General features: G+C 40.5%; 1 protein-coding gene and 1 pseudogene across 16 annotated transcripts in view; both read left to right on the plus strand.

Annotated features, from left to right (window-relative positions):
* The window catches only part of USP8 (ubiquitin specific peptidase 8), a 78351-nt gene that overhangs the window by 23120 nt on the left and 27343 nt on the right, over window positions 1–27888 (plus strand). For 10 of the 16 annotated variants that reach the window (XM_015142210.3, XM_077938533.1, XM_077938535.1 and 7 more), the window contains 5 exon segments: window positions 3839–3924; window positions 13036–13198; window positions 16276–16318; window positions 19007–19151; window positions 25590–25752. In XM_015142210.3, the coding sequence (XP_014997696.3) occupies window positions 3839–3924; window positions 13036–13198; window positions 16276–16318; window positions 19007–19151; window positions 25590–25752 (600 nt within the window). 16 annotated transcript variants of the gene reach the window in all.
* Window positions 19201–21201, plus strand: LOC106999175 (small ribosomal subunit protein uS10 pseudogene; annotated as a pseudogene).

Genomic DNA, 27888 nt, shown 5'->3' on the forward strand with positions numbered 1-27888 from the left:
GTCAGGAGTTCACGACCAGCCTGGCCAACATGGTGAAACCCCGTCTCTACTAGAAATACATAAAAAATGAGCCAGATGTGGTGGCAGGCGCCTATAATCCCAACTGCTTGGAAGGCCGAGGCAGGAGAATTGCTTGAACCTGGGAGGCAGAGGTTGCAGTGAGCCAAGATCACGCCACTGCACTCCAGCCTGGGCAACAGAGCAAGACTCCATCTCAAAAATAAAAAGAAAATTGAGATTTAGATAAAACATTAATTTAGCAAGCTCTCTCACTAGTAGAGAAGGACACTACATTTTATTACTTATCAAAAAGTCAGCTTGTGAATAATTTTTTCAGGGTTATCCGAAAAAGCAGAGAAAGAAAATGTATTGAAAATATTAGTGTAGCAAATTCTAGATAAAATTAGAATTGTATTTTAACATTTTTATGACTTTCTTGAAAATTCTTAATATTTATTGGTAAACCTATTTTTGTTTAGGATATCATGAAAGTTGTTTGAATTCATATGTTCAGGAGTCAGGAAAGTTCTGGTAAACCTGAGAAGCAAACATTTTTAGTTATGTAATAATTGGATGTTATCTTTTTCTTCTATTAAAATTTTGAAAGTATTTATACTTACTTTAACTGTGCTCCTTTAAGAGCACAGAGATACATAATTGACAGGAAACCTCACTAGTATTAGGGGGATATCTGGTAGTGTGTAACAGACATGCCCAAACATAAACAATGTTTTGTGTTTAAATAGGTTTAAGCTGGGCTTACAGGCTGGCTTTTTAGTGAGTTCATGTGTAAAAATGAATAAAACAAGTCATAGCATTTTTGGTTTTACTTTGCATTTTGTGTTTATTCAGAATGATTACATTATGATTTCTGTTAAATGGTTCTGTTAATGTAATGATTACATGCTACTTTCTGTTAAGAGATTGCATTAGTAGTCAGGACATAGTGTGCTAACTGAAATTATTGTAATGTTCAATTGATATGATATTGAACAAACTGCACACTTTTATTGGAATTACATAGTGAAGGGTCCTTCTAATATATTTAGGCTTTAGAAGAATCAACCAAAGAAAGCATGATCTACTTTTAGGCTAGATAGACATATGATAACTGTTATCAACAGACTTTTTTTGGACAGGGTCTCACTCTGCTGCTCAGGCTGAAGTACAGTGGCACGATAATGGCTCACTAAAGCCTTGACCAAGCTATCCACCTGCTTTGGCCTCCCAAAGTGCTGGGATTACAAGTGTGAGCCACCCGGCCTGGCCATCAACAGATTTTTCTTCTTAAAAATAAGTCTTATGTTAACTGGGACACAAAAATTAAAACTTTTGCTATGTCATTCATATTCTGTTCTTGTGTTACCACATACTCTTTTGAAATTTAAAAAGTGTTTAGAATGATAGATTGTTGAGCACTGGTATATTGGATTAGAGCTCAGATCCAGTTTTTCTAAGTTATAATATTTGTAAATGTCTGGCAGTTTTCTTTAGAAAAATTTAATTCTTCATATGCTCCAGGTTGTATTGTGCTACTGGACACTGGTCTTATGGGAATGAATTATTTACTGTTAGTTTTTGTTGTTGTTTTGAAATGGAGTCTTGCTTTGTTGCCCAGACTGGAGTGCAGTGGCACGGTCTCTGCTCACTGCAACCTCCACTTCTCGTGTTCAAGCAATTCTCCTGTCTCAGCCTTCCAAGTTGCTGGGACTACAGGCACATGCCACCATGCCTGGCTAATTTTCGTATTTTTAGTAGAAACGGGGGTTTGCCATGTTGGCCAGGTTAGTTTTGAACTCCTGACCTCAGGTGATCCACCCACCTCAGCCTCCCAATGTGCTAGGATTACATGTGTGAGCCACTGCACCCAGCCTACTGGTAGTTTTTTTGTTTTGTTTTGTTTTGTTTTCCTTTTTTCCCCCGTCCCGAGACGGAGTTTCACTCTTGTTGCCCAGGCTGGAGTACCATGGCACGATCTCAGCTCACTGCAACCTCCACCTCCTGGGTTCAGGTGATTCTCCTGCCTCAGCCTCCCGAGTAGCTGGGATTACAGGCGTGCACCAGCACGCCTAGCTAATTTTTGCGTTTTTAGTAGAGACAGGGTTTCCCCGTGTTGGTCAAGCTGGTCTCAAACTCCTGACCTCAGGTGATTCACCCGCCCCGGCCTCCCAAAGTGCTGGGATTACAGAAGTGAGCCACCACACACAGCCTACTGTTAGTTTTGATCTGCCTAGTTACAGAAGTTATGTTATGTTTGTTTATTTGTATCATAAGTAATCTGTAAGTTATATCTGTTTATATGGGCTGTTATATATGTTTATGTGGCTCCACCATTACAGCTCTTCATGACTGAGAGCCAAAGATGGGTACCTCTGAGCTACAACCCTTCTTTTTACAAATTATGATTATTATAATTTGTAATAAACTGTGCTAGTAGGCTCTATTTGCAAAGTCATATTGACATGTTGTGGCAAATCCTTGATCCAGGAGTCATTCAACTGACTTAACTAGCTACTGCCATGTCATACCAACCTTGATTTGAAAATATCTGATTGTAGTATCTAATGAGTGACCTCTTGGAGTAGTGATGTAAAAAAAAAGCAACAACAACTTCATTGTACTTGTCAGTAAATTATATGCCAAACCTTCTACCATTTGCATTTTTTAAAGGTAGATTATAATTTTTTTTTTTTTTTTTCCAAGACAGAGTCTCGTTCTGTCACCCAGGCTGGAGTGCAGTGGTGCGATCTTGGCTCACTGCAACCTCCGCCTCCTGGGTTCAAGTGATTCTTCTGCCTCAGCTTCCCGAGTAGCTGGGATTACAGGCATGTACCACCATATCCAGCTGGTTTTGGTATTTTTAGCAGACATGGGGTTTCACCATGTTGGCCAGGCTGGTCTTGAATTCCTGTTCTCGAGTGATATGCCCGCCTTGGCCTCCCAAAGTTCTGGGATTATAGGTGTGAGTCACCGTGCCTGGCCTAGATTATACTATTAATTATTTATTTTCTATCATTTGGTTTTTTAGTTGCTCAGAGTTTCCTAATGTGTAAATGTACAGGTAAAGTACAGGTGGAAGCAAAAATATCTGTTTAGAACAAGTAAACAAAACAAATTTCATGTTGTATCTGTACACAGTTTGCTTCATTGTGAGACCAGAGGAAGAAAACTAGGTACATATTTTTAATAAGAAAAGATACTTTAGGCCGGGCGCGGTGGCTCAAGCCTGTAATCCCAGCACTTTGGGAGGCCGAGACGGGCGGATCACGAGGTCAGGAGATTGAGACCATCCTGGCTGACACAGTGAAACCCCGTCTCTACTAAAAAATACAAAAAAACTAGCCGGGCGAGGTGGCGGGCGCCTGTAGTCCCAGCTACTCGGGAGGCTGAGGCAGGAGAATGGCGTGAACCTGGGAGGCGGAGCTTGCAGTGAGCCAAGATCACGCCACTGCACTCCAGCCTGGGTGACAGAGCAAGACTCTGTCTCAAAAAAAAAAAAAAAAAAGAAAAGAAAAGATACTTTATTCTTGAAAGGTTTTTTTTCTTTGGCACTTATAAATAACAAGAATGTTATTTATACTTTTTAATGGTGACTTACAAATAAGTCAAATTTATGAACTAGTGGATCTTTTTAACTTACTAATGGTATGAAGACATACTTTTGAGACATTTGGAGAATAAATTATACGTGTGTATAGGTTAAAAGTTTTTAAAAATCTTCCATCGTAATAAAACAAACTTCCCTTTATATAAGCACCATGAGTTTAATGATTTTAGCACTAGTGTTACATGCAATGCCCAGTACTAACAATATGGGATGGTTTTCCTATAATTTTAGGATTATTTCCATTCAGTTCTTGGACCTGCAAACATCAAAAAAGCCGTTGAAGAAGCTGAAAGACTCTCTGAAAGCCTTAAACTAAGGTACAGATATTATGAAATACTTAAAATAATGTAAATTTAGAAGATAAAAATAATATTTAAGATTTACTGATTTATATCTGACGATTCGTATAATAGTCCAATTTTTTTTTTTTAGACAGAGCCTTGCTCTGTCGCCCAGACTGAGGTGCAGTGGTGCGATCTCGGCTCGCTGCAAGCTCCCCTCCTGGGTTCACGCCATTCTCCTGCCTCAGGACTGCAGGTAGCTAGGACTGCAGGTGCCCACCACCACGCCCGGCTAATTTTTTGTATTTTTAGTAGAGACGGGATTTCACTGTGTTAGCCAGGATGGCCTTGATCTCCTGACCTTATGATCCACCTGCCTTGGCCTCCCAAAGTGCTGGGATTACAGGCGTGGGCCACCGCTCCTGGCCCCAGTATTTCTGAGTTATAATATTTGTAAGTTTCTGGCAGTATTCTTTAGAAAAATTTAATTCTTCATATGTTCTTTGGTGCATTCTGCTCCTGGACACTATGCTTATGGGAATGAAGTATTTACTGTTAGTTTTGATCTGCTTAGTTACAGAAGTTATTTAAATTTAGAAAAAAAAACCTGATTCTGGTATTTGCCGTGACTTGCTTACAAGGTTTATAAAAATAATTACAAAACAAAAACAGTATGTTTCAGTTTTTAGTCATTAGTCTTTTTTTTTTTTTTTTTTTTTTTTGAGACAGAGTTTCACTCTTGTTTCCCAGGCTGGAGTGCAATGGTGTGATCTCAGCTCACCGCAACATTTACCTCTCGGGTTCAAGTGATTCTGCTGCCTCAGCCTCCCGAGTAGGTGGGATTACAGGCATGTGCCACCATGCCCGGCTAATTTTGTATTTTTAGTAGAGACAAGGTTTCTCCATGTTGGTCAGGATGGTCTGGAACTCCCGACCTCCGGTGATCCGCCTACCTCGGCCTCCCAAAGTGCTGGGATTACAGGCATGAGCCACTGCACCTGGCCATTAGTCATTCTTTAAAATTTAAATTGTTTCCCTTATCAACAACATAATGTTGTCATGTAGCTCCTAGTAGATAAATTTCTGCCTGTATCTGTAGCATAAAAAATGTTAATAGATAAAACCAAAAGCATTCTCAGCAATGTGATACAGGAGAGAACAATGGAACTGGTTTTAAGTGATACAAGCTGCCAAAGCCTGGCTAGTGAAAAACGGCAAACTGAGAGATGTTTGATGCAAATAATAAATAGAAGGAGGAAACCGAAAGATTTAACCAGGGTGACATATTTCTTTCCTGGCTTGAATTTTTTTTTCACTAACAGTGTATCATATGTTACTTGTATTTAAAAATATTCTGACCAGGAGCAGTGGCTCAGGTCTGTAATCCCTGCACCTTGGGAGGCCCAGGCGGCCGGATTACTTGAGGCCAGGAGTTTGTGACCAGCCTGGCCAACGTGGTAAAACCCTGTCTCTACTAAAAATACAAAAAAAGTGGCAGGCAGCTGTAATCCCAGCTACTCAGGAGACTGAGGCAGGAGAATCGCTTGAGCCCGGGAGGCAGAGGTTGCAGTGAACTGAGATCTTGCCACTGCACTTTAGCCTGGGTGACAGAGTGAGACTCCATCTCAAAAAAATAAAATAACTCTCAACTTATAAAGGAAGTCATCGAGAAAATGATTCATTATTTAGATATTTACTTTTTATGGCCTGTTAGAATGGCTCATCTTTCAGTGTAATGAGGTCCCTGTTACTAAATAACCGCTGGGTCCTTTGCAATTCTAAGGCTTGTTAAATGTACTTTGAATTTTTCCTGTGTATAGGTTATTTTGCAGCTAGATGTGGAGAACCTTTTCACTCTGTTTTCTTCCCTGTCTGTCCTCTCCCAGCCTCCTGCCCCATGTTGGTGTCTTTCATGGACATTTAGAGCAACTCTGTGTGAACATATCTTCATATCTGTCCTGTCCTAATTCTGTAATAAGTCAACCACAGAGCTCTTTTCCTCCTTTAAGTCTCTGAAATCTGCATGACTAGGATTTCTCTCTTGTCAGGCTGGCAGTCTGAGAACGGGCATGAGGGTATATGCTCTCTAGGTTTGGAGAATAGATTATAGCTTTAAAGTGAAAGCCCTCAACATCTTGGGATAAATTTTCTGCTAAATTCTGCCCAGTCATCTGACGTCATGGTCTACGACCATGGAGGCGTGTGTGCCCAGCGGGGTCCGTGGCCCGCTGTCCCGTGTCCCAGGGGTGGCTGCATGGGCTCTGGGGTGGCCACTATAGATATAGTCCCAGATTCTGAAAAAAACGCTTTAGCAAAAAGACCTAGAAAGTGGCTAGAAAACAGATTTCAATATCACCTGCCTTTAAGGAATACTTGTTAAGCATTTGTTTGCCTGTCCCATTTCTTATTATTGTCTTTTTTCATGGACACCTCTCATACCATAGACTTAATCCATTTCTGTTACATTCATGTTAGGGGAGGTCTTAGACGTAATTTTGACCAAGTCTGGAGGTATCAGAATCCTAGTAAAAGGGATTAAGCGGGTAAAATAATCACAAGTCAGTTTCAGAGAGCATGCCTTGCTCTCACTTCAGCTTACCAACTGAAGCTGCAAAGTAGGAGAGACATCAGCTCTAATTCAATTAGATTTATGGAGACTGTAGAACAAATGCAAGGTAGGCGGTAAGGTGTGGATAAGAGAAGAAAATAGGAAAAAAGAATCTTAAAGTTTTTTCATTTCTGCTCTCAAAAGGATTTAGGCTGACTGTGCTTACTTCTTAGGGCAGACAGTTCACATACTGTTCCAGCATAGAACACTGCTAGAGAAGAAATATAGAGCAGTAGGTAAGTGTACGGAGCCAGACTCCCTGGGTATGGATCCCAGTTTTTTTCTTATTAATTGTGTGAGCTTGGGCAAATTACTTAGCCTCCTTCTGCCTCAGTTTCCTCATCCGTAACTAGGATAATCATAAAACCTACCTCATAGTGCATTAAGAAAATTAACATTTACAAACACTTAGATGGTGTCTGGCACATATCAAATACTCAGTAAGTGTTTGTACTATTTTCGTTGTTATTAATAGTGGAAGCATTCTTGTTCTGTAATACCTTTCGTCCTGGCCCTCTAGTGATTTGCATTGAGGAGGCAAGGTAAAACAGTTGCATAATTTTGCTCTTTCACTTCTGTTTCTAACAGTGAAATGATGCTGGCATATGAGATAGGCAGGAAAGTGGTGTTGATGTTTCCATAGAGATAATAGGGATACATGCTTGCTATTCTATGACCGAGTTCTTAACACAGTGCAGTAGAGAAGTGGGGGAAGTGAGCACACCAATAAGCAAGGTCCTGCTGGAGATTTGAGAATCCATTATCCCTGCGTATTGCCTAAGCAGATGGAATATGGTGAAACATCTGTTTTTGTAAAATTCTATCTGAAGTTACTCAGTTTTTCTTTTCTCCTCTCACATCTCTTGATGGGTTCATCATTCACTTTTGTTCCATTTATTTTATTTTAACACACTAATTTTCATAGATCTGTTGTTTTCCCAGTAGAACTTTATAATTTATTTTGAAATATTTTCTAATTTCCCTTTCTTCCTTGACCCGTGGATCATTTAGAAATGTGTTGTTTAATTTCCAAATATGTGGGATTCTTCTTATATCTTATTGATTTCTAATTTAATTTCATTGTGGCTAAAGACATTCAGTCCTTTTAAATGTATTCTTGTTTTATGGCTCGGCATGTGGTCTCTCGGTGAGTGTACCATGTGCACTTGCAAAGAAAATGTGGTTGTTGAATATACTGTTCTCTATATGTCATTCAGGTCAGAATGGCTGATAATATTCAGATCTTCTTTGTCTTTCCTGATTGTGGGGTGGGGGTTCAAGTTGTAACAATTACTGAGAGAAGGGTGTTAAAATATTTAACTGTATCTATTTATGCCTTCAGTTCTCTCAGTTTTTGTTTCATGTATTTTGAAATTCTGTTTTTAGGCACATAAACATTTATGGCCCTTTTGGTTTCTTGATGAATTGACCTTTTTATCATTATGTCCCTCTTAACCTCTGGGAATACTTTTTTTTTTTTGAGACAGGGTCTCACTCTGTCATGAAGGCTGGAGTCTAGTGGCATGATCTTGGCTCACTGCAACTTCCACCCCCAAGATCAAGCGATCCTCCCACCTCAGCCTCCCCACGTAGCTGGGACTACAGGCACACACCACCACGCCTGGCTAATTTTTGTGTTTTTTGGTAGAGATGGAGTTTTACCATGTTGGCCAGGCTGGTCTTGAATTCCTGACTTCAGATGATCCGCCTGCCTTGGCCTCCCAAAGTGCTGGGATTACAGGCATGAGCTGCCACACCCCGCCCTCATCTTCATTCTTACAGGATTCTATGTTGACAGGTTTTAATTTTCCCTTTTGTCACTTCAGAGCTGCTATTCCACTGTCTTCTGGCCTCCATTGTTTCTGATACTAAGCATTTTTTCTGCCTCATTTTCATATTCTTGCTGGAATTCCAGCTATACATACGATAGGCTTTTTGATTTTGTCCAGTGAATCCCTAAGGCTTTGTTCTGTTTTGTTTTGTTTTAATCATTTTCTCTTTGTTTTTCAGATTGGGTAATTTTCTTTTTTTTTTCAGACGGAGTCTCACTCTGTCTCACCCTGGCTGGAGTACAGTGGCACACGATCTTGGCTCACTGCAGCCTCCACCTCCCAGGTTCAAGCAATTCTCCTATCTCAGCCTCCCAAGTAGCTGGGACTACAAGTGTGTGCCACACACCTGGCTAATTTTGTATTTCTACTAGAGGTGGGGGTTCACCATGTTGACGAGGCTGTTCTCAAACTCCTGACCTCAGGTGATCCATGCACCTCGGCCTCCCAAAGTGTTGGGATTACAGGTATGAGCCACCACGCCCAGCCTGGATTGAATAATTTTTATCACTCTTTCATCCTTTTTTTCTTTTGAGACAAGGTCTCACTCTGTTGCCCAGGCTAAAGTGCAGTGGTATGACCCTAGCTCACTGCATCCTCAAACTCCTGGGCTCAAGCAATCCCACCTCAGCCTCATAACATCAGTAGAACTACAGGCACACACCTCTGCTCCTGGCTAATTTTATATTTTATAGAGATGGGGTCTTACTATATTGCCCAGGCCAATTCTTCCTTCAAATACTGACTTTACTTTGTCATCTCCAATTTTCTATTGAGTGAATTTTTTTCAGTTACATGTTTCAATTCTAGAATTTCTTCCTTTTTTTTTTTTTGAGACAGAGTCTCACTCTGTTGTCCAGGTTGGAGTATATAGTGGCGTGAACACAGTTCACTGCAACCTCAGCTTCCTGGCATCAAGTGATTCTCTCACCTTCACCTCCTGAACAGCTGGGACTACAGATGCACACCACCAGCCCAGTTAGTTTTTTTTGTGTTTTTTTGTAGAGACAGGGTTTCACCATGTTTCCCAAGCTGGTCTCAAGCTCTAGGCTCAAGCAGTCCTCCTACCAGGGCCTGCCAAAGTGTTAGGATTCTAGGCATGAGCCACTGCGCCCAGCCCAATTCTAGAATTTTGATGTGGTTCTTTTTTATAGTGTCTATTATTTTTTTGCAGAGATTTCCTATTTGTTCATTTATTGCAAGCACATTTTCATTTATGCCCTTGAGCATAGTTGTAACAGCTGCTCTAAAATCTTTGTATGCTAAATGCATCATCTTAGAGTCAGTATGCAGTGCCTTTTCTTTTGTTGTTGTCCTATTTTTCTTTTTTTGGTACTAGTAACTTTGGACATTGTGAATGATAAATTTATAGGCTCTGCACTCTTCTTTGGTCCTCTGAATAGTAGTCATTGTTGTCGTCGTCGTTGTTGTTTTGTCCCAATAAGCAGTTAACTTCGCTATACTCAAACGAAAAGTTTTCTGTCTTGTCTATGGTAAGTGGCAACTGACATTCTTTTCAATTCTTTTAGACTTAGCTGGTCGCCTTAGTATCTTTCCCAGGTGTGCTTAATTCAGGTGTCAGCTGGCAATTTGGGCAAGTCTATACAAAGAATTTGGAACTCTGGTTCTCTGGGATTGGGGTTTCTATTGGAATTTTAGCTGTTTTCAGCACTGAGGCCTGCCTTAGGTGTGAAACCATAAAAAATGGGAATCTTACTAATGCCCTTCGTTTCTTTCAAGTGTCAACCCCATCTACTTTCTTCCTGATTATGGCAGTTTTCCAATCCTTCAGGTAGTTGTAGGTCATCCAGAGGTTATAGTTGTGAGCGGTTCAGAACAATGGAAACTACTAAGCCATTACCAAAATTAGAATTCTCTCTCCTACCTTTATTTTTTAAAGGATAGCATTTTTAAAATAGTGTGTCATAATCACCATGTTCCTATCAATATTAGTGATCATTTCAGTCAATGGAATAAATAACTCAGAAGGAATTGCTAAGCATAAAGATAGAAATTAACTTCTTAGGCCAGGCAGGGTGGCTTATGACTGTACTCCCAGCACTTTGGGAGGCCAAGGTAGACTGATCACAAGGTCAGGAGTTCAAGACCAGCCCAGCCAACATAGTGAAACCCCGTCTCTACTAAAAATACAAAAAAATTAGCGGGCCATGGTGGTGGGAACTTGGAATCCCAGCTACTTGGGAGGTGGAGGCAAGGAGAAACACTTGAACCTGAGAGGCGGAGGTTGCAGTGAGCCGAGATCCCGCCACTGCACTCAAGCCCGGGTGACAGTGTGAAACTGTCTCAAAAAAAAAAAAAAAAAAAAATTAACTGTTTAATGGCTGGACATGGTGGCTCACACCTGTAATCCCAGCACTTTGGAAGGCCAAGGAGGGTGAATCACCTTAGGCCAGGAGTTCAAGACCAGCTTGGTCAACATGGTGAGACCCCTTTTCTACTAAAAATGCAAAAATTAGCTGGGCACAGTGGCATGCGCCCGTAATCCCAGCTACTCAGGAGGCTGAGGCAGGAGAATTGCTTGAACCCAGAAGGTAGAGGTTGCAGTGAGCTGAGATCATGCCTTTGCACTCCAGCCTGGGCGACAGAGCAAGACTCCATCAAAAAAAAAAAAAAAGGAAATTAACTGCTCAGATATTTAGAGGAGAAGCCCTATTTTCCTAATATTTCTTTCACTTGAGGAATAACACAGCTTTGTGTGACATGCTAATTTCTTCTACAAGAGCTAAAGATGTAATTCTTGTTTGGTGCATGAATGATCTTATTGATAGATGGCACATTTTTGGTCACTATTAACATGATGTTGAAAATGTGTGGTACCAAATAATTTTGAGTTCAGAAGTCATCTTTAAAGTAAACTTAAAATTTTAAATATGTGAAGCTGGCACAATTCTTTGAATAGTCACCTTTTCTATATAGTTTTTTCTGTTTATTTAGAAATTTTTCATTTTGGAGTATTCACTCAAAAGAGCATATAAGGCTGGGTACGGTGACTCACACCTGTATGTAATCCCAGCACTTTGGGAGGCCAGGACGGGTGGATCACCGGACGTCAGGAGTTCAAGATCAGCCTGGCCAACATAGTGAAACCCTGTCTCTACTAAAAATACAAAAATTAGGTGGGTGTGGTGGCACACACCTGTAGTCCCAGGTACTTGGGAGGTTGAGGCAGGAGAATCACTTGAACCCAGGAGGCAGAGGTTGCAGTGAGCCGAGATCACGCGACTGTACCCCAGCCTGGGTGACAGAGTGAGACTGTGTCTCAAAAGAGGAAAAAAAAAAAAAACACAGCCAGCCACAGTGGCTCACACCTGTAATCCCAGCACTTTGGGTGGCCGAGGCAGGTGAGTCACCTGAGGTTAGGAGTTTGAGACAAGCCTGGCCACATGATGAAACCCTGTCTCTACTAAAAACACAAAAATTAGCCAGGCATGGTGGTGTGTGCCTGTAGTCCCAGCTACTCAGTAGTCTTGAGTCAGGAGAATTACTTGAACCTGGGAGATGGAGGTTGCAGTGAACTGAGATTGCGCCAATGCACTCCATCCTAGGCGACAGTGAGATTCTGTCTCAAAAAAAAAGAAAGAAAAGAAAAAAAGAGCATATAAAATGTAAAGATACAATGAAGAATAATAAAATGGAAACTATTGATTCATCTTTTACTAATTATTGACCCTAGTCAATTATTTATTTTTTTCCTTGTTCTGTCTTCTCTTTCTCTGTCTTTAAATTTGAAACTCACAGGCATTGCCGAGCATTGATAATTAGGGCAAACAAGATTGCAGGTCTATGGTAACATACAGTCTGTCCTGGCAATAATAGCAAACATTGCCATTCATTCATTCATTCATTCATTCATTCATTTATTTAGAGATGGAATCTCACTCTGTTACCCAGGCTGGAGTGCAGTCACATGATCTTGGCTCACTGCATCCTCTGCCTTCCCAGTTCAAGTGATTCTCCTGCCTCAGCCTCCCAAGTAGCTGGGATTACAGATATGTGCCACCACGCCTGGCTAATTTTGTATTTTTAGTAGTGATGGGGTTTCACCATGTTGGTCAGGCTGGTCTCGAACTCCTGACCTCACATTATCCGCCTGCCTTGGCCTCCCAAAGTCCTGGGATTGCAGATGTGAGCCACCGCACTCAGCCACCTATAATTTAGTAGGGAATAGTTCTAAATTCCTTGGATATCTGCTAACTGTAGTTCAGATAACTGTTTAACTGCCAACAAGTTGGAAATTTCAGTGAAGTCATCCTTTAAAAAAACGTAACTTGGGACTTTGGTAATACTTTCCACTGCTTTTTGAATGCTCCTTTTTACAGTTTTATCCTAAATTATAAAGTAAGTGTGATATTTGGGCTGTTTCTTTTGCCGAAAGAATTAGGATTTTTTCTTTGAAAAGCAAATTGCAGCAGATTTGAATCAATATAAAAGGTTGAAATTAGTAGGATAGAAAGCAAAAAGGACTAAATAACTTCAACTTGAGAACATACAGTTTTTTTTTAAGAGTTCTGGGCAATTTGAAGTAAATCCACAAATGACCTCAGGCGGCAGATGTGTGAATTGTGGTGGAGGGAGAAAGCATGTAGCCATGAAATAACTCAAGGCAGGATACTAATTTTACAGAACTGAAACTCTAATTTCCACAATTAACGCCAATAAAAGACAATCTTGACTTATTTTTTCAACTAGATATGAAGAAGCCGAAGTCCGGAAAAAACTTGAGGAAAAGGACAGGCAGGAGGAAGCACAGCGGCTACAACAGAAAAGACAGGAAACAGGAAGAGAGGATGGTGGCACGTTGGCTAAAGGTTCTTTGGAGAATGTATTGGATTCCAAAGACAAAACCCAAAAGGTATTTCAAATTTAATGTGAGTTAAAAGACCATTTCTGCTTATCAGATGATTTGCTTAAAAAGAGTTGAGATACCACTATAAAGTTCTTTTAGGCAACAAGGATAAAATTTAATGTTTTAATTAGAAATTTATTTAAGGCTGGGCATGGTGGCTCACGCCTGTAATCCCAGCACTTTGGGAGGCCGAGGCAAGCAGATCACCTGAGGCCAGGAGCTCGAAACCAGCCTGGCCAACGTAGTGAAACCCGATGTCTACTAAAAATACAAAAGTTAGCTGGATGTGGTGGCTTGCGCCTGTAGTCCCAGCTACTAGAGAGGCTGAGGTGAGAGAATCGCTTGAACCCGGGAGGCAAAGGCTGCAGTGAGCCGAGATCGTACCATTGCACTCCAGCCTGGGCAACAGAGCAACTCTGTCTCAAAAAAAAGAAAATAATTTGAATTAAATATTCTAGCCTCAGTTGACTTCAGATTTTTCTATGAATTTCTATAGCAATATTTTCTGTGCATTAATTCGTTTTTTAGCAGACATTATAAACTTAATTAGAGCAATAGAAAGATCATTTGAGCTGAGCTGTGATTTATTATATCTGCATCTGGTCCTGTGTCAAAACTTTTTTAACCACTCTGGGACTGTTTTCTTGTTTCCCAAATTATAGTATTGAAATAGACGATTTTTAAGTTTCTTCTTTCTAATCATGTAATTTACATTAAAAGATTTAGTATACTACTTTGGTACCAAGGCTTTTATCTGTTTCTGAGGTCTCATTCTTTTCATTCTTTTTCCTTTGCTTTCTCCTCCTTTTTCTCCCCCAGTTTTCCCCTTTTTCTCTCTCTCTCTTTTTTTTTTTTTTTTTTTTTTTTTGAGACAGTCTCATTCTTGTCGCACAGGCTGGAGTGCAATGGCGTGATCTTGGCTCACTGCAACTTCCACCTCCTGAGTTCAAGCGATTCTCCTGCCTCAGCTTCCCAAGTAGCTGGGATTACACCCGCCACCACACTCGGCTAATTTTTGTATTTTTAGTAGAGACAGGGTTTCACCATGTTGGCCAGGCTGGTCTCCAACTCCTGACCTCCAGTGATCTGCCCGCCTCAGCCTCCCAAAGTGCTGGGATTACAGACCTGAGCCACCGCGCCTGACTCTTTTTTTTTTTGAGACAGAGTTTCACTCTGTTGCCCAGGCTGGAGTATAGTGGTGGGATCTCAGCTTGCTGCAACCTCTGCTTGCTGGGTTCAACTAAATCTCCTAGGCCTCAGCCTCCTGAGTAGCTGGGATTACAGGCACCCACGACTACCCCCAGCTAATTTTCGTATTTTTAGTAGAGATGGGGTTTCACCATGTTGGCCAGGCTGTTCTTGAACTTCTGACCTTAAGCAGTCTGCCCACCTTGGCCTCCCAAAGTGCTGAGATTACAGGAGTGATCCACCGTGCCTGGCTTCTCTCCCATTTTTTCTCATCTGTTTAGTGACTACTTGTGGTCTTTTCAGCTACATCATCTCTTTGCCAAAAGCCATCAGTGACTTAGTCTGTAGCTGCCAGCTATCACTGTACCTCCCTTCCTTTACCTCCTCGGAAACTATCTTTCCTAAAATATAAGTTGAAATCCATGGGAAAATTTCTGCTTTGATTTTTTTCTTAGGCATTTTGTAGCTTTTAGTTATCATTCCGTGTGGATCATCATCCCTTTCATGAAAAAGTCATTGTTGCCTGGGTGTGGTGGTTCACACCTGTAATCCCAGCACTTTGGGAGGCCAACGTGGATGGGTCATTTGAGTCCAGGAATTTGAGACCAGCCTGGGCAACATGGAAAAACCCCGTCTCTACAAACTTTTTTTTTTTTAAATGGAGTTTCACTCTTGTTGCCCAGGCTGGAGTGCAGTGGTGCAGTCTCAGCTCACTGCAACCTCCACCTCCCGGGTTCAAGCGATTCTCCTCCTTCAGCCTTCCAAGTAACTGGAATTATAGGCATGCACCACCATGCCCGGCTAATTTTACATTTTTAGTAGAGACAAGGTTTCTCCATGTTGGTCAGGCTGGTCTTGAACTCCCAACCTCAGGTGACCCGCCCACCTTGGCCTCCCAAAGTGTTGGGATTACAGGGGTGAGCCACCACGCCTGGCCTCTACAAACATTTTTTTTTTTAAATTAGCCAGTTGTGGTAGTGCACACCTGTAGTCCCAGCTACTCAGGAGGCTGAGGTGGGAGGATCACTTGAGCCCAGGAGGTTCAGGCTGCAGTGATCATGCATCTGCACTCCAGCTTGAGCATTAGAGTGAGACCCTATCTCAAAAAAAAAGGTCTAAGTGGGTCCTTTGTTTCCCCATCTGTAAAATGAGTTAGTACCTTACAGGATTATCCCATGTTGTCTTGGTTAAAAAATGTAAACTACATAGGCCGGGCACGGTGGCTCACGCCTATAATCCCAGCACTTTTGGAGGCTGAGGCAGGCGGATCACAAGGTTAAGAGATGAAGACTATCCTGGCCAACATGGCAAAACCCCATCTCTACTGAAAATACAAAAATTAGCTGGGCGTATAGCACGCGCCTGTAGTCCCAGCTACTCGGGAGGCTGAGGCAGGAGAATTGCTTGAATCCAGGAGGCGGAGGTGGGCATTGCAATCCAGCCTGGCAACAGAGCGAGACTCCGTCTCAAAAAAAAAGAAAAAAATAAACTACATAAGCAATACTTTGTATTAGTTCATTTTGCTTTAATTATGTGGTGGAGGACACTGAATTGGATAGCCAGAATTTTTGTTTAATTGTAGGAAGTACTTTCTAATCAAATTAAATATTAAATTTCTGTAGCAGTTTGTGCTGTTAAATTGTATTTGGTCTTTAAATGAAGTAAATTTTGAGGAAAAGTTCTATGATTCTGAAAGGTTGCTAGTTATTTTAGTTGTTGTCTATTGCCAAAGAAATCTTTTATTATCATTATTATTCGTCCGCATTTTTATAAAAAGCCAGTACTCTGCACACTTCCTTTCTTAGAGTTTACGTTTAAGTGAAGTAAATGAAGTATTAAAGTTGAATTTTTTGTGTCTATGAAAGTTGAAACTTTTTTTTCCCCCTATTCAATAGAGCAATGGTGAAAAGAATGAAAAATGTGAGACCAAAGAGAAAGGTAAGTGTGTACAGAAAGAGGAAGTTGTCTTAGGTTCTGACTGAGATCTTTTGATCAGAATAAGCATCAGGTTTTATACAGTGAGATTGTCAGCATTGTTGTCTAATCTCTGTGTAAGCTTCATCATTTTTCCTGGTCTGTCCGATTATACTGAAAATGTCTGAGGTTATTTTTATGTATTTATGGGGGATATTTTATGAATAATTTTAACCTTACATGTTAAACTGGTAATAGGCAGTTGAAAAATGTCAAAACCAAAGCTTGTACTTGTTTTCTTTTCAAGATGCAGTTTAGCAATAATGGCTAAGAGCATGGACTCTCAGTTTGAATACTGGTTCCCCCTCTCCCTTTCTGCGTAGTTTTCAGCATGTTACTTAAACATTCTACCTTTGTTTCCCTGTCTGTAAAGTGGAGATAATAATAGTACTTATTTCATAGGGTTGTTGTGAGAGTTGAATGAACTAATATATGTAAATTCTTAGAATACATGGTAAACTTTAAGTAGGACTTATTATCATTTATGACTAGGTTGTAGATTTAATTTTTTCTCCCCACATCCATTCTGTGGTCAAAGACTAAATTATTTAAGTGTCATTTACCATCCCCCTTAAAAAAAAAATCCAGGCCAGGTGCAGTGGCTCATGCCTGTAATCCCAGCACTTTGGGAGACTCAAGCAGGAGGATTGCTTGAGCCCAGGAGTTCAAAACCAGCCTAGGTAACATGGTGAAACCCCTGTCTCTACAAAAAATACAAAAATTAGCTGGGTGTGGTGGTGCACGCCTGTAGTCCCATCTACTTAGGAGGTTGAGGTGGGAGAATTACTTGAGCCCAGGAGGTTGAGGCCTCAGTGAGCCGTGATCACACCATTATACTCCAGCCTATGACAGTGAGACCCCGTCTCAACTCCAAACCAGTAATATGGAAGTTATCCATAGGTGGTGTTGACGCTCTAGTGACAAATATGTGACCTAAACAAGACAGCAAATTCTCTTCATCTACTAGAGACATTTTCCTCTCAGAAAAGGTTTACCGTGTCTACAGCCATAGCACCTAATGTGCCTGATCTCAGAAGCTAAGTGGGATCGGGCCTGGTTCGTACTTGGATCAGAGAAAAGGCTGAATTTAAACATAATTATAGGTAATAGTAAAATCAATTCTGTACTTAAAATATTGCCATACAACAATTATAAAAATAAACTGAGTATGCTATAAGGTACTTCCCTAAAAGTTATTACTGATTCATTCCAAGATTAGTTTTTATGCATTCGTTCCTTTGTATGTCATCCTGCTTAAATGTCCTTCTCAGTGGTTTGTTATCAGCTTTTTTGGTCTGTTTTGTTAGCTTAACACTTGATGGCTAGAGATGGAAGGAGGATGATTATTAGCAGCTATAGGTCTTTTAGCATAGGAGCTACTGAGACTACTTCTCACAGCTTACTGCTGAAACAGCTTTTTATATAATAACTCTCTTGTAGTGCCTTTTAATCTTTCACTTCAGTAGGGCTAAGGAAAAATAGTAACATAGGGAATATTTATTTTGACAGATTGCCGCCCTTCCCCAAAAGTAAATAAATTAAATATTGCATTAGCTTTACTTAGTTTCCTTTTTTGTTAGCCTTCTTAGAAGGTAAAATAATCTTTTTTCCTTCTGGCTGGGAGCTAACAAATGAACATCAAGTAGAATGAGAATTGGCAAATTTTTCTTAAAGGGATAGATAGTAAACATTTTAGGCTTGGGGAACCTTATGGGGTTGGAGAGCCCTGTGGTCTCTGACACAACTATTGATCTCTGCTGTTGCCGTATGAAAAAATGTGTAAACAAACTAGTGTGGCAGTGATCCTGTAAAAACAGATGGCCATAGTTTTCAACCTCCGATGTAGAATAGCAAGCTTTTGACTTGTTATTCTAAGAATACTTGGATATCTAAGTTTTTCGAATAGCTACCATAAGACTGCCATCATAGACTTTTTGAATTTAGAACCTTTCTAGAATTTTAGAACCATAGATGTTTCTTTCTTCCAGTTAGCATTTTTCTAATGTCTAAATTTTTGAAAACATATTATTTTCCTAAGACACATATATTAATGTCCTTTATTTTATATTGGTAACAGAGTCAATACCAGATGTAGCTGTAAACTCAACAAAGTTTTGATTTTTAAGTCTTTATAAACAGAGCACTGAACTGGTTTCTTGATAAATGTTAAAAACACAAGGCTGGGTGTGTGGTGGCTCACGCCTATAATCCCAGCACTTTGGGAGGCTGAGGTGGGCGGATCACTTGAGGTCAGGAGTTCCAGACCAGCCTAGTCAACATGGTGAAACCCCATATCTACTAAAACTACAAAAATTAGCCAGACGTGGTAACAGCCTATGTTCCTAGCTACTCAGGAGGCTGAGGCAGGAGAATCACTTGAACCTGGGAGGTGGAGGTTGCAGTGAGCCAAGATCGTGCCACTGCTCTCCAGCCTGGGTTACAAAATGAGACCCTGTCTCAGGAAAAAAAACAAGTTATATTTAACGTTAGTTTACAAGATAATAAATGGTATGATTGGGTAGTAAATATATGGCATCCATATATATTCAGTATAATTTGCTCTTCTAGAAAAAGCTGTTTGTCCTATGTTTTGTGATGTCAGCACATCTTGTGCTGTTTCTTGTCACTTATACTGTCTCTCTCAATTCCAAGGAGCAATCACAGCAAAGGAACTATACACAATGATGACGGATAAAAACATCAGCTTGATTATAATGGATGCTCGAAGAATGCAGGATTATCAGGATTCCTGTATTTTACATTCTCTCAGTGTTCCTGAAGAAGCCATCAGTCCAGGGTGGGTTACTGTGCAGTAAAGTAGTATGTTGTGTAGTAAGTAGTAAACTATGGACCTTAGTAAATGTTACTACTTAGGATCCAAGCTAAATGTGATAAAGTAGTCTTTCCTGGTAACCTTTTAGATCTTTGCCTCTTTTTGTGTGTGGGGGTGGGGAGGGGGAGGTGCGTTTTAGGAGCAGAGGTTTTTAATAGGCAAAAGAAAGAGAAAGGAGAACAACTCTCTCACTTGGGAGAGTGAGGGGTGCCCAAATGGGACTTCCCTAAATCTTGGCTTTTTAAAGACACACTTGACCCTTTTTGAAGGTTGAAGTTACGGATTTGCTAACTTTTTATTTGGCTATTTTCTCCTGTTTGTGATATTTAGAGTCTTATCAAAAGACAAATGAAGTTGCCTTTTCCCTCTCTCCCCAAGTGTTTGTTAACTGATTTTTCCTGTTATTTTCTGTTTATAAGCATGTGAATCATATGTACCAGATTGATTAAAATTGTGAACTAATTGAATTGTTTTACATATTGAAATTCCCTATATTATCTGTGATAGAAGCTATACAAATACTTTGTGTGTGTGTGTGTTTAAGTTAAAAGAGTATAGTTTCTAATGCCAGACTCTATTCAAGTAACTATCACTTACTAATTGCATTATTACTAGCTAGTGACCTAACATTTCTAAGCTCGTGTTTCCATCTGTAAAATGGGGATAATAGTAGAACCTATCTTACAGAGGTTTCAGGAGATTTAAATGAGAAACATTATATACACACACACACAGACTTTAGCACAGGTCCTGGCATGAGTAAGGACTTAATTTAAAATTTTTTCTTTCTTTTTTGGTAAGAAGGCCTTTAACCTATAAAATAATTTAAAGTGACTTGCATGGGTATATTGTATATTGGAAATCATGGCATAGTGGCAGAGCTAAACCTCCAGATACAGGGCTATTTTCACTATTTCTAGCATTCTTATATAGATCCTGTTACCTCTCTTGGTCTTGGTTTAAAATTATATATTTTTAAAATTAGATAATAAAATCTATATAGTTCCTGGCATATTGTAGATGCTTGATAAATGTTTGACCTGAAGCATAGAGTGTTTTGTAAATAAGCTATTTAAAAATTAGAGCTCTTAGGCCAGGCGCAGTGGCTCACACCTGTAATCCCAGCACTTTGGGAGGCCGAGGCAGGTGGATCACTTGAGGTCAGGAGTTCCAGACCAGCCTGGCCAACATGGTGAAACCCCATCTCTATTAAAAATACTTTAGCCAGGAGTGGTGGCGGGCACCTATAATCCCAGCTACTTGGGAGGCTAAGGCAGGAGAATAGCATGAACTTGGGAGGCGGAGGTTGCAGTGAGCCGAGATCACACCACTGCACTCCAGCCTGGGCTACAGAGGGAGACTCCGTCTCATAAAAAAAAAAAAAAAAAACTCTTTGAGAAAGACGCTGTCAAAGGTGGTGCTGAGCTGTGGTCAGCCCGCTCCTGCTCCTGCTCCTGCCGCACTGCTGTTGCTCTCGCTGAGGAACCAGTCGGTCCGGAAGCCACGCAGCACCCGTGGCTTTTAAAGATACTGGAAAAACACCCGGGGAGCTGGAGGTGGCAGTTCACTGATTTAGAATCACTCTTTATGAGCCGCAGCATAAAATCCCTGGAGAAGGTGTGTGTTGACTTGATCAGAGGAGCAAAGAACAAGAATCTCAAAGTGAAAGAACCAGTTCAAATGCCTACTAAGACTTTGAGAATCGCTACAAGAAAAACTCCTTTTGGTGACGGTTCTAAGACATGGGATCATTTCCAGATGAGAATCCACAAACAACTCATTAACTTGCACATCCGTTCTGAGATTGTTAAGCAGATTACCTCCTTCAGTATTGCGTCAGGAGTTGAGGTGGAAGTTCCTATTGGAGATGCTTAAGTCAACTATTTTAATAAATTGATTACCAGTTGTTAAAAAAAGAAAAATTAGAGTGCTCAGTCTAATTAAACATGTGAATATATTCCCAGGATTTGAATAGATAAAATTATAATTAGTCTTTGGGTAGTCTAATCTGTATTAATAGAGAGCTGGTGGTCTTTATTATTGAGTTTACATGGAAGTTTTCCAAAATGTGAGATTTGGACTACTATGAAACTCAAGATGATTTTAGGTTGAAGATTAAAGAACAATGAAATGCACACTGAGAAAATTATTCCCTTTTAATTTATGTTACAGTCCTTTTGAGTCAGTTTAAAGGAGTTTCAGTTTGGTGCTAGTACATCTTTTAAATACTTGCTTACCTCTCTAACTGAAGGGAAAAGGTCTCAGAGCTTTCTATAGGTAGCAATACCTACAACTAGCTGATAGTGATTACTGTATTTTTTCATTATCTATTTTTATTTATTTATTTTTGAGACAGGGTCTCACTCTGTGCCTGGGCTGGAGTGCAGTGGCATGATTACGGCTTACTGCAGCCTTGACCTCCTGGGTTCAGGTGATCCTCTCACCTCAGCCTCCTGGGTAGCTGGAACTGCAGGCACACGCCACCATGCCCAGCTAATTTTCGTATTTTTTGTGTAGAGACGGGGTTTTGCCGCGTTGCCCAGACAGGTCTCAAACTCCTGGGCTGAAACGATCCTCCCACCATAGCCTCCCAGAGCGCTGGGATTATAGATGTGAGCCATTGCATGCGGCCTATCTCGTCTTAAAATTTTAAGCTTTTTATTTTATTGTATTTATTTTAAATTTTTAAATTTTAATTTAATTTTATTTATTTATTTATTTATTTATTTATTTATTTTTGAGGCAGAGTCTTGCCCTGTCACCCAGGCTGGAGTGCAATGGTGCGATCTCAGCCAACTGCAACCTCTGCCTCCTGGGTTCAAGAGATCCTTCTGCCTCAGCCCCGAGTAGCTGGGATTACAGGCACGCACCACCTTGCCCAGCTAATTTTTTAATTTTTAGTAGACACTGGGTTTCACCATGTTGGCCAGGCTGGTCTTGAGCTCCTGACCTCAAATGATCCACCTGCCTTGGCCTCTCAAAGTGCTGAGATTACAGGTGTGAGCCAGCCACTGTGCCCAGCGTGCCCTGCCCCCCTTTTTTGAGACAGGGTCTCGCTGTGTTGCTCAGGCTGGAGTGCAGTTGTACAATCTTGGCTCAGTGCAACCTCCGCCTCCCGGGTTCAATTGATCCTCATGTCTCATGTCTCAGCCTCCCAAGTGACTGGGATTATAGGTGTGCACCACCACACCGGCTAATTTTTGTGTTTTCAGTAGAGACAGGTTTTCACTGTGTTGGCCAGGCTGGTCTTGAACTCCTGGCCTCAAGTGATCCACCCGCATTGTCTTCCCAAAGTGCTGAGATTACAGGTGTGAGCCACGGTGCCCAGCCTGTTTCTTTTTTAAACTTTTCTTTTAGCTTTGGTGGTACATGTGAAGGTTTGTTACATAGGTAAACGTGTCACAGGGGTTTGTTGTACATACATATTTTATCACCGAGGTATAAGCTCGGTACCCAATAGTTAAATCCTTTCTGCTCCTCTCCCTCCTCTTACACTCCCCCCTCAAGTAGACCCCAGTGTCTGTTGTTTCCTTCTTTGTGTTCTTAAGTTCTTACCATTTAGCTCCCATATTCTTAACTTTTAATACATTATAGTATATATACCGAAGTACTCCTGTCCTAAGCATCTAGCCCAATGAATTTTCATTAACTGAATGCACCCACTTAATTAGCATCCAGACCAAGAAACACAACGTTATCATCCCTCCTGAACCCAGTATACCTCCTGTAAGTTACTACCCGTATACTACTGCCCAAGGAAACCACGAACTTCTAATGGAATATATTTTTTGTCTGCTTTTGTACTTTATATAAATGGAATTTATAATATGTAGTCTTTTATATCTGTCTTCTATACTCAACCTATGTTTGTGACAGTCATCTCTGTTGTGTGTAGTTGTAGTTTGTTCATTCTCATTGCCATATGGTATTCTGTTGTGTGACTGTAGCACAGTTTACTTAAATATTTTATTTATCTTCAGATGTACCTTTTACTTATTGGATATGATGCTGTTTTTTCATGTATTTAGGGCCATACAATTTCCTATTAAATTTATTTAAGTAAAAAAGTATTTTTTATTAAATTAATTAAATTTAATAAAGGACAAGTAGAGCAGAGTTAAAGCAAATTGTGAAGGTGGTACATAAAAGATAGAAGTTTGAGAAATGTTGGCGGATACTGTCGTTTCCGAAAGTCTTTTCTGTAGAATACTAATCCTGAAAACAGTATTTAGGTAAATATACCCCAGGTTGGAAATAGTCTTTAAGAATATCACGTTTTATTTTTTTTCCTTCTTTGTTGACCAAGCATCCTTCTGATCTGTGTGTATCAGGAGAGGATATTATTAGACAATATTTTATATTTATTCTACTTCTTTACTTCCTAGAAGATATAGTAACAATATTATATAGGAAATGGATTTTAAAATTAAAATGATCTTAATTATTTGGTTTTACTTGTGGATAAAAGTTGTACCAGTCCTGCCCAGCTTGCCAGTATCATCAGTTAAATATTGAAATGCCACTATATACTAAGTGCTTTGCTAAGAATAATATGGAGCTTCTTACCTAGAGGCGTGAATCTGTATTATTCACTCATTCAATTATTAAACCAATTTTTTTTTTTTTTTTGAGATGGAGATCTTGCTCTGTCACCCAGGCTGGAATGCAGTGGCGTGATCTTGGCTCACTGCAACCTCCACCTCCCGGGTTCAAGCTATTCTCCTGCCTCAGCCTCCCGAGTAGCTGGGACTCCCATCATGCACCACCACTTCTAGCTAATTTTTGTATTTTTAATTAGAGACAGAGTTTCGCCATGTTGGCCAGGCTGGTCTCGAACTCCTGACCTCAGGTGATCCGCCTGTCTTAGCCTCCCAAAGGGCTGGGATTACAGGTGTGAGCCATCACGTCCAGCTGATAAAAACAGTATTCACTGAACACTTTCTATGGGCTGGGTTACTATGTTCTAAGTGCTGGGCTAAGCCATTGAACAGACAAAAAATTGTCTTTGGAGCTTTTAACAGAGAGATGAGATAGGTAAGACACACAATAAAAGCTTGCAGTGTTTAGCTTTTCTTATGTGGAGTGCCGTGGAAATGGGAATGTTGTGTGTGCGTATGCATGTGTGTGTGTTTAGAAAGGCCTCACAGAGAAGTTATTAGCAAATCTTGAAGAAATAAGGGAAATGAGTAATGCAGCTATCTGGGGGAAGAGGATTCCAGACGGAAAAAGCAAGAGCAGAGGCCCTTAGGGAAGAGCATGCCTGGATGAACCAGGAATAACAAGGAAGCTAGTAGCTGGAGTGAGTAAAGGGGGCCAGTAGTTAGAGATGACGACGTTGAGCCTTGGGGGTGTATGTCTGTGGCAGGCCATTGTAAGGACTTTAGGTTTTTTTTTTTTTTTTTTTTTTTGATAACGGAGTCTCGCTCTGTCGCCCAGGCTGAAGTGCAGTGGCACAATCTTGGCTCACTGCAGCCTCCACCTCCTGGGTTCAAGCAATTCTCCTGCTTCAGCCTCCTAAGTAGCTGGGATTACAGGTGCCTGCCACCACGCCCGGATAATTTTTGTATTTAGTAGAGATGGGGTTTTACCATGTCGGCCAGACTGGTCTTGAATTCCTGACCTCAGGTGATCCACCCTCCTCGGCCTCCCGAAGTGCTGGGGATTACAGGCATGAGCCACCACGCCCAGCCGGACTTCAGCTTTTATGTGAGCAAACGATGATGTGAACATTGTGCTTTAAGGTAGAGTTGGTGCTATTCACAGTTGACATTTTTAAGAGGCAGCATAGCAGAGAACATGTACATGAGCCAGATTGCCTGAATTTTAATTCTGGCTCCACTTATCTTGAGCGAGTCACTTAACCTGTTTGTGCCTCACTTTCCCCAAAATAGAAATAATGTTTGTCTTACAGGATTGTTGTGAAGACACAATGAGTTCAATGAGAATAAAGCATTTAGAACAGTATCTGGCACACGGTAAATGCTATATGTGTTTGTTGAATAAACATCCTGGTATATGGTGGACTATTATACAGGTATAAGAGAACTGAAATATGAATAATATTACCCAGTTTATATTTGGCTGAAAGAGGAGCTCAGATAATTTTCTCTGTTTTCAGTTTTGCTCCCCCCACTTTTTTTTAAAGGGTCAGAATGAAAAGAATTCAGTCTTCTTTTAGTCTCTAATAACTACTAAAACTATGTTCCAATATTATACAGTAGTGAAGGGGTTAAACATTTTAGGCTGTTTAATATCTTAATATATAATCTCACCTTAGAAAGAAATCTACTTAAAATTTGCTGTGGTGTGGTCAAGACTGTAGAACAAAACTGAGTGTCTTCTGTTAGTATATTAGGACCTCTTGTTGACTTTTGCCCCAATTTCAATGTTAATACATTTCAGAGTCACTGCTAGTTGGATTGAAGCACACCTCCCAGATGATTCTAAAGATACATGGAAGAAGAGGGGGAATGTGGAGTATGTGGTACTTCTTGACTGGTTTAGTTCTGCCAAAGATTTACAGATTGGAACAGTTCTCCGGAGTCTGAAAGATGCACTTTTCAAGGTTTGCAAGTTTCATTGTTAGTTTATTGTAATTGCAGGGCACCTCTGGTTGTTAGAAAGGCATGTTAACTAGTTGTTTATCTTTAATACTGAAATATTGATCTTTTTTTTTTTTTTTTTTTTTTTGAGACTGAGTCTCACTTTGTTGCCCAAGTGGTAGTACAGTGGCGTGATCTCAGCTCACTGCAATCCTCTGCCTCCCGGGTTCAGGTGATTCTCATGCCTCAGCCTCCTGAGTAGCTGGGACTACAGGTGTGAGCCACCACACCCGGCTAATTTTTGTATTTTTAGTAGAGAGGGGGTTTCACCATGTTGGCCAGGCTGGTCTCAAACTCCTGACCTCAGGTGATCCACTTGCCTTGGCCTCCCAGAGTGCTAGGATTACAGGCTTGAGCAGCCGCTTTGATTGTAGAATTTTTTATAAATTCAGGTTTAAAAGATTTGTTTTGGCTGGGCGTGGTAAAATTAAAACTTAGGTGGGAAAAGATCTTATAAGATTACGAGGCAGGGCCAGGTGTGGTGGCTCACGCCTGTAATCCCAGCACTTTGGGAAGCTGAAGCAGGCCGATCACCTGAGGTTAGGAGTTCGAGACCAGCTTGACCAACGTAGAGAAACCTCGTCTCTACTAAAAACAAAAAATTAGTCGGGCATGGTGGTATGCGCCTGTAATCCCAGCTACTCAGGAGGCTGAGGTAGGAGAATCTCTTGAACCCGGGAGGCGGAGGTTGTGGTGAGCTAAGATCACACCATTGCACTCTAGCCTGGGCAACAAGAGCAAAACTCTGTCTCACACACACACAAAAAAAGATTACAAGGCAGAAGACAGGCAGAAATATTTACAACACACATGGCAGTGGTTTAAAATACCTGAAATCCAAAGAGCTTTTACAAATAAGAAAAATACTTAAGATAAAATAGTAAAATAAGTTGTGCACACAGATAGCCATGAACAGAAAGTGAAATGCAAGTGGACTTAACCATAAAAATGAGCAACTTTACTAGTATCAGATAAATGCATATTAAAGCGAGTGCCATTTTCACTGATCAAGTTAACAAAGGTTTAAAAAATAATACGGTTGTCCCTCAATATCTGTGGGGGATTGGTGCTAGAACCCCCCACAAATACCAAAATCCATGGATAGTCAAGTTTCTTACTTACATAAAATGGTATAGTATTTGCATATAAACTACACATATTCTCTCATATACTTTAAATCCTCTGTAGATTCCTTATAATAACTAATAAAAAGTGCTCTGTAAATAGTTGTTACACCATATTTGTTGGAGAATAGTGACAAGAAAAAAGTCTGTATATGCTCAGTACAGACATAACTATCATAGGCCTAACTATATATTTTTTAAATTTATTTATGTTTTAATTTTAATTTTTAGAGACAAACTTTTTCTCAGTCACCTAGACTTGAGTGCCATGGCACAATCATAGCTCACTGCAGCCTTGAATTCCTGGCTCAAGTGATCCCACTGCCTCAGCCTCCTGAGTAGCTAGGACTACAGGTGCACACCATGCCTGGCTAATTTTTAAAAATTTTCTAGTAGGGACAAGGTATTGCTATGTTGCCCAGGCTTGTCTCAAAGTCCTGGCTTCAAACATTCCTCCCACCTTGACCACCCAAAGTGTTGGGATTACAGGCATGTGCCACTGTGTTGGGCATCTAAGTATATTTTTTATTTTATTTATTTTATTTTATTTATTTATTTATTTATTTTTTGAGATGGAGTCTCACTCTGTCACCCAGGCTGGAGTGCAGTGGTGCGATCTTGGCTCACTGCAACCTCCGCCTCCCAGGTTCAAGCGATTCTCCTGCCTCAGCCTTTCCAAATAGGTGGGATTACAGGTGCCCACCACCACACCTGGCTAATTTTTGTAGTTTTAGTGGAGACAGGGTTTCACCATGTTGGCGAGACTGGTCTCAAACTCCTTAGCTCAAGTGATCTGCCCACATTGGCCTCCCAAAGTGCTGGGATTACAGCTGTGAGCCACCGTGCACGGCCCATCTAAGTGTATTTTAAGTCTGGTTGGTTGAATCTTACGGATACAAGGGGACTTACTGTACTCAGTTCAACTTGTTAAATTATTTTTTTCTGTAATTTTTATTTTTTGAATTCTAAAATTTC

This window comes from Macaca mulatta, chromosome 7 (assembly GCF_049350105.2).
Source record: "Macaca mulatta isolate MMU2019108-1 chromosome 7, T2T-MMU8v2.0, whole genome shotgun sequence".
NCBI classification, from domain to species: Eukaryota; Metazoa; Chordata; class Mammalia; order Primates; family Cercopithecidae; genus Macaca; species Macaca mulatta.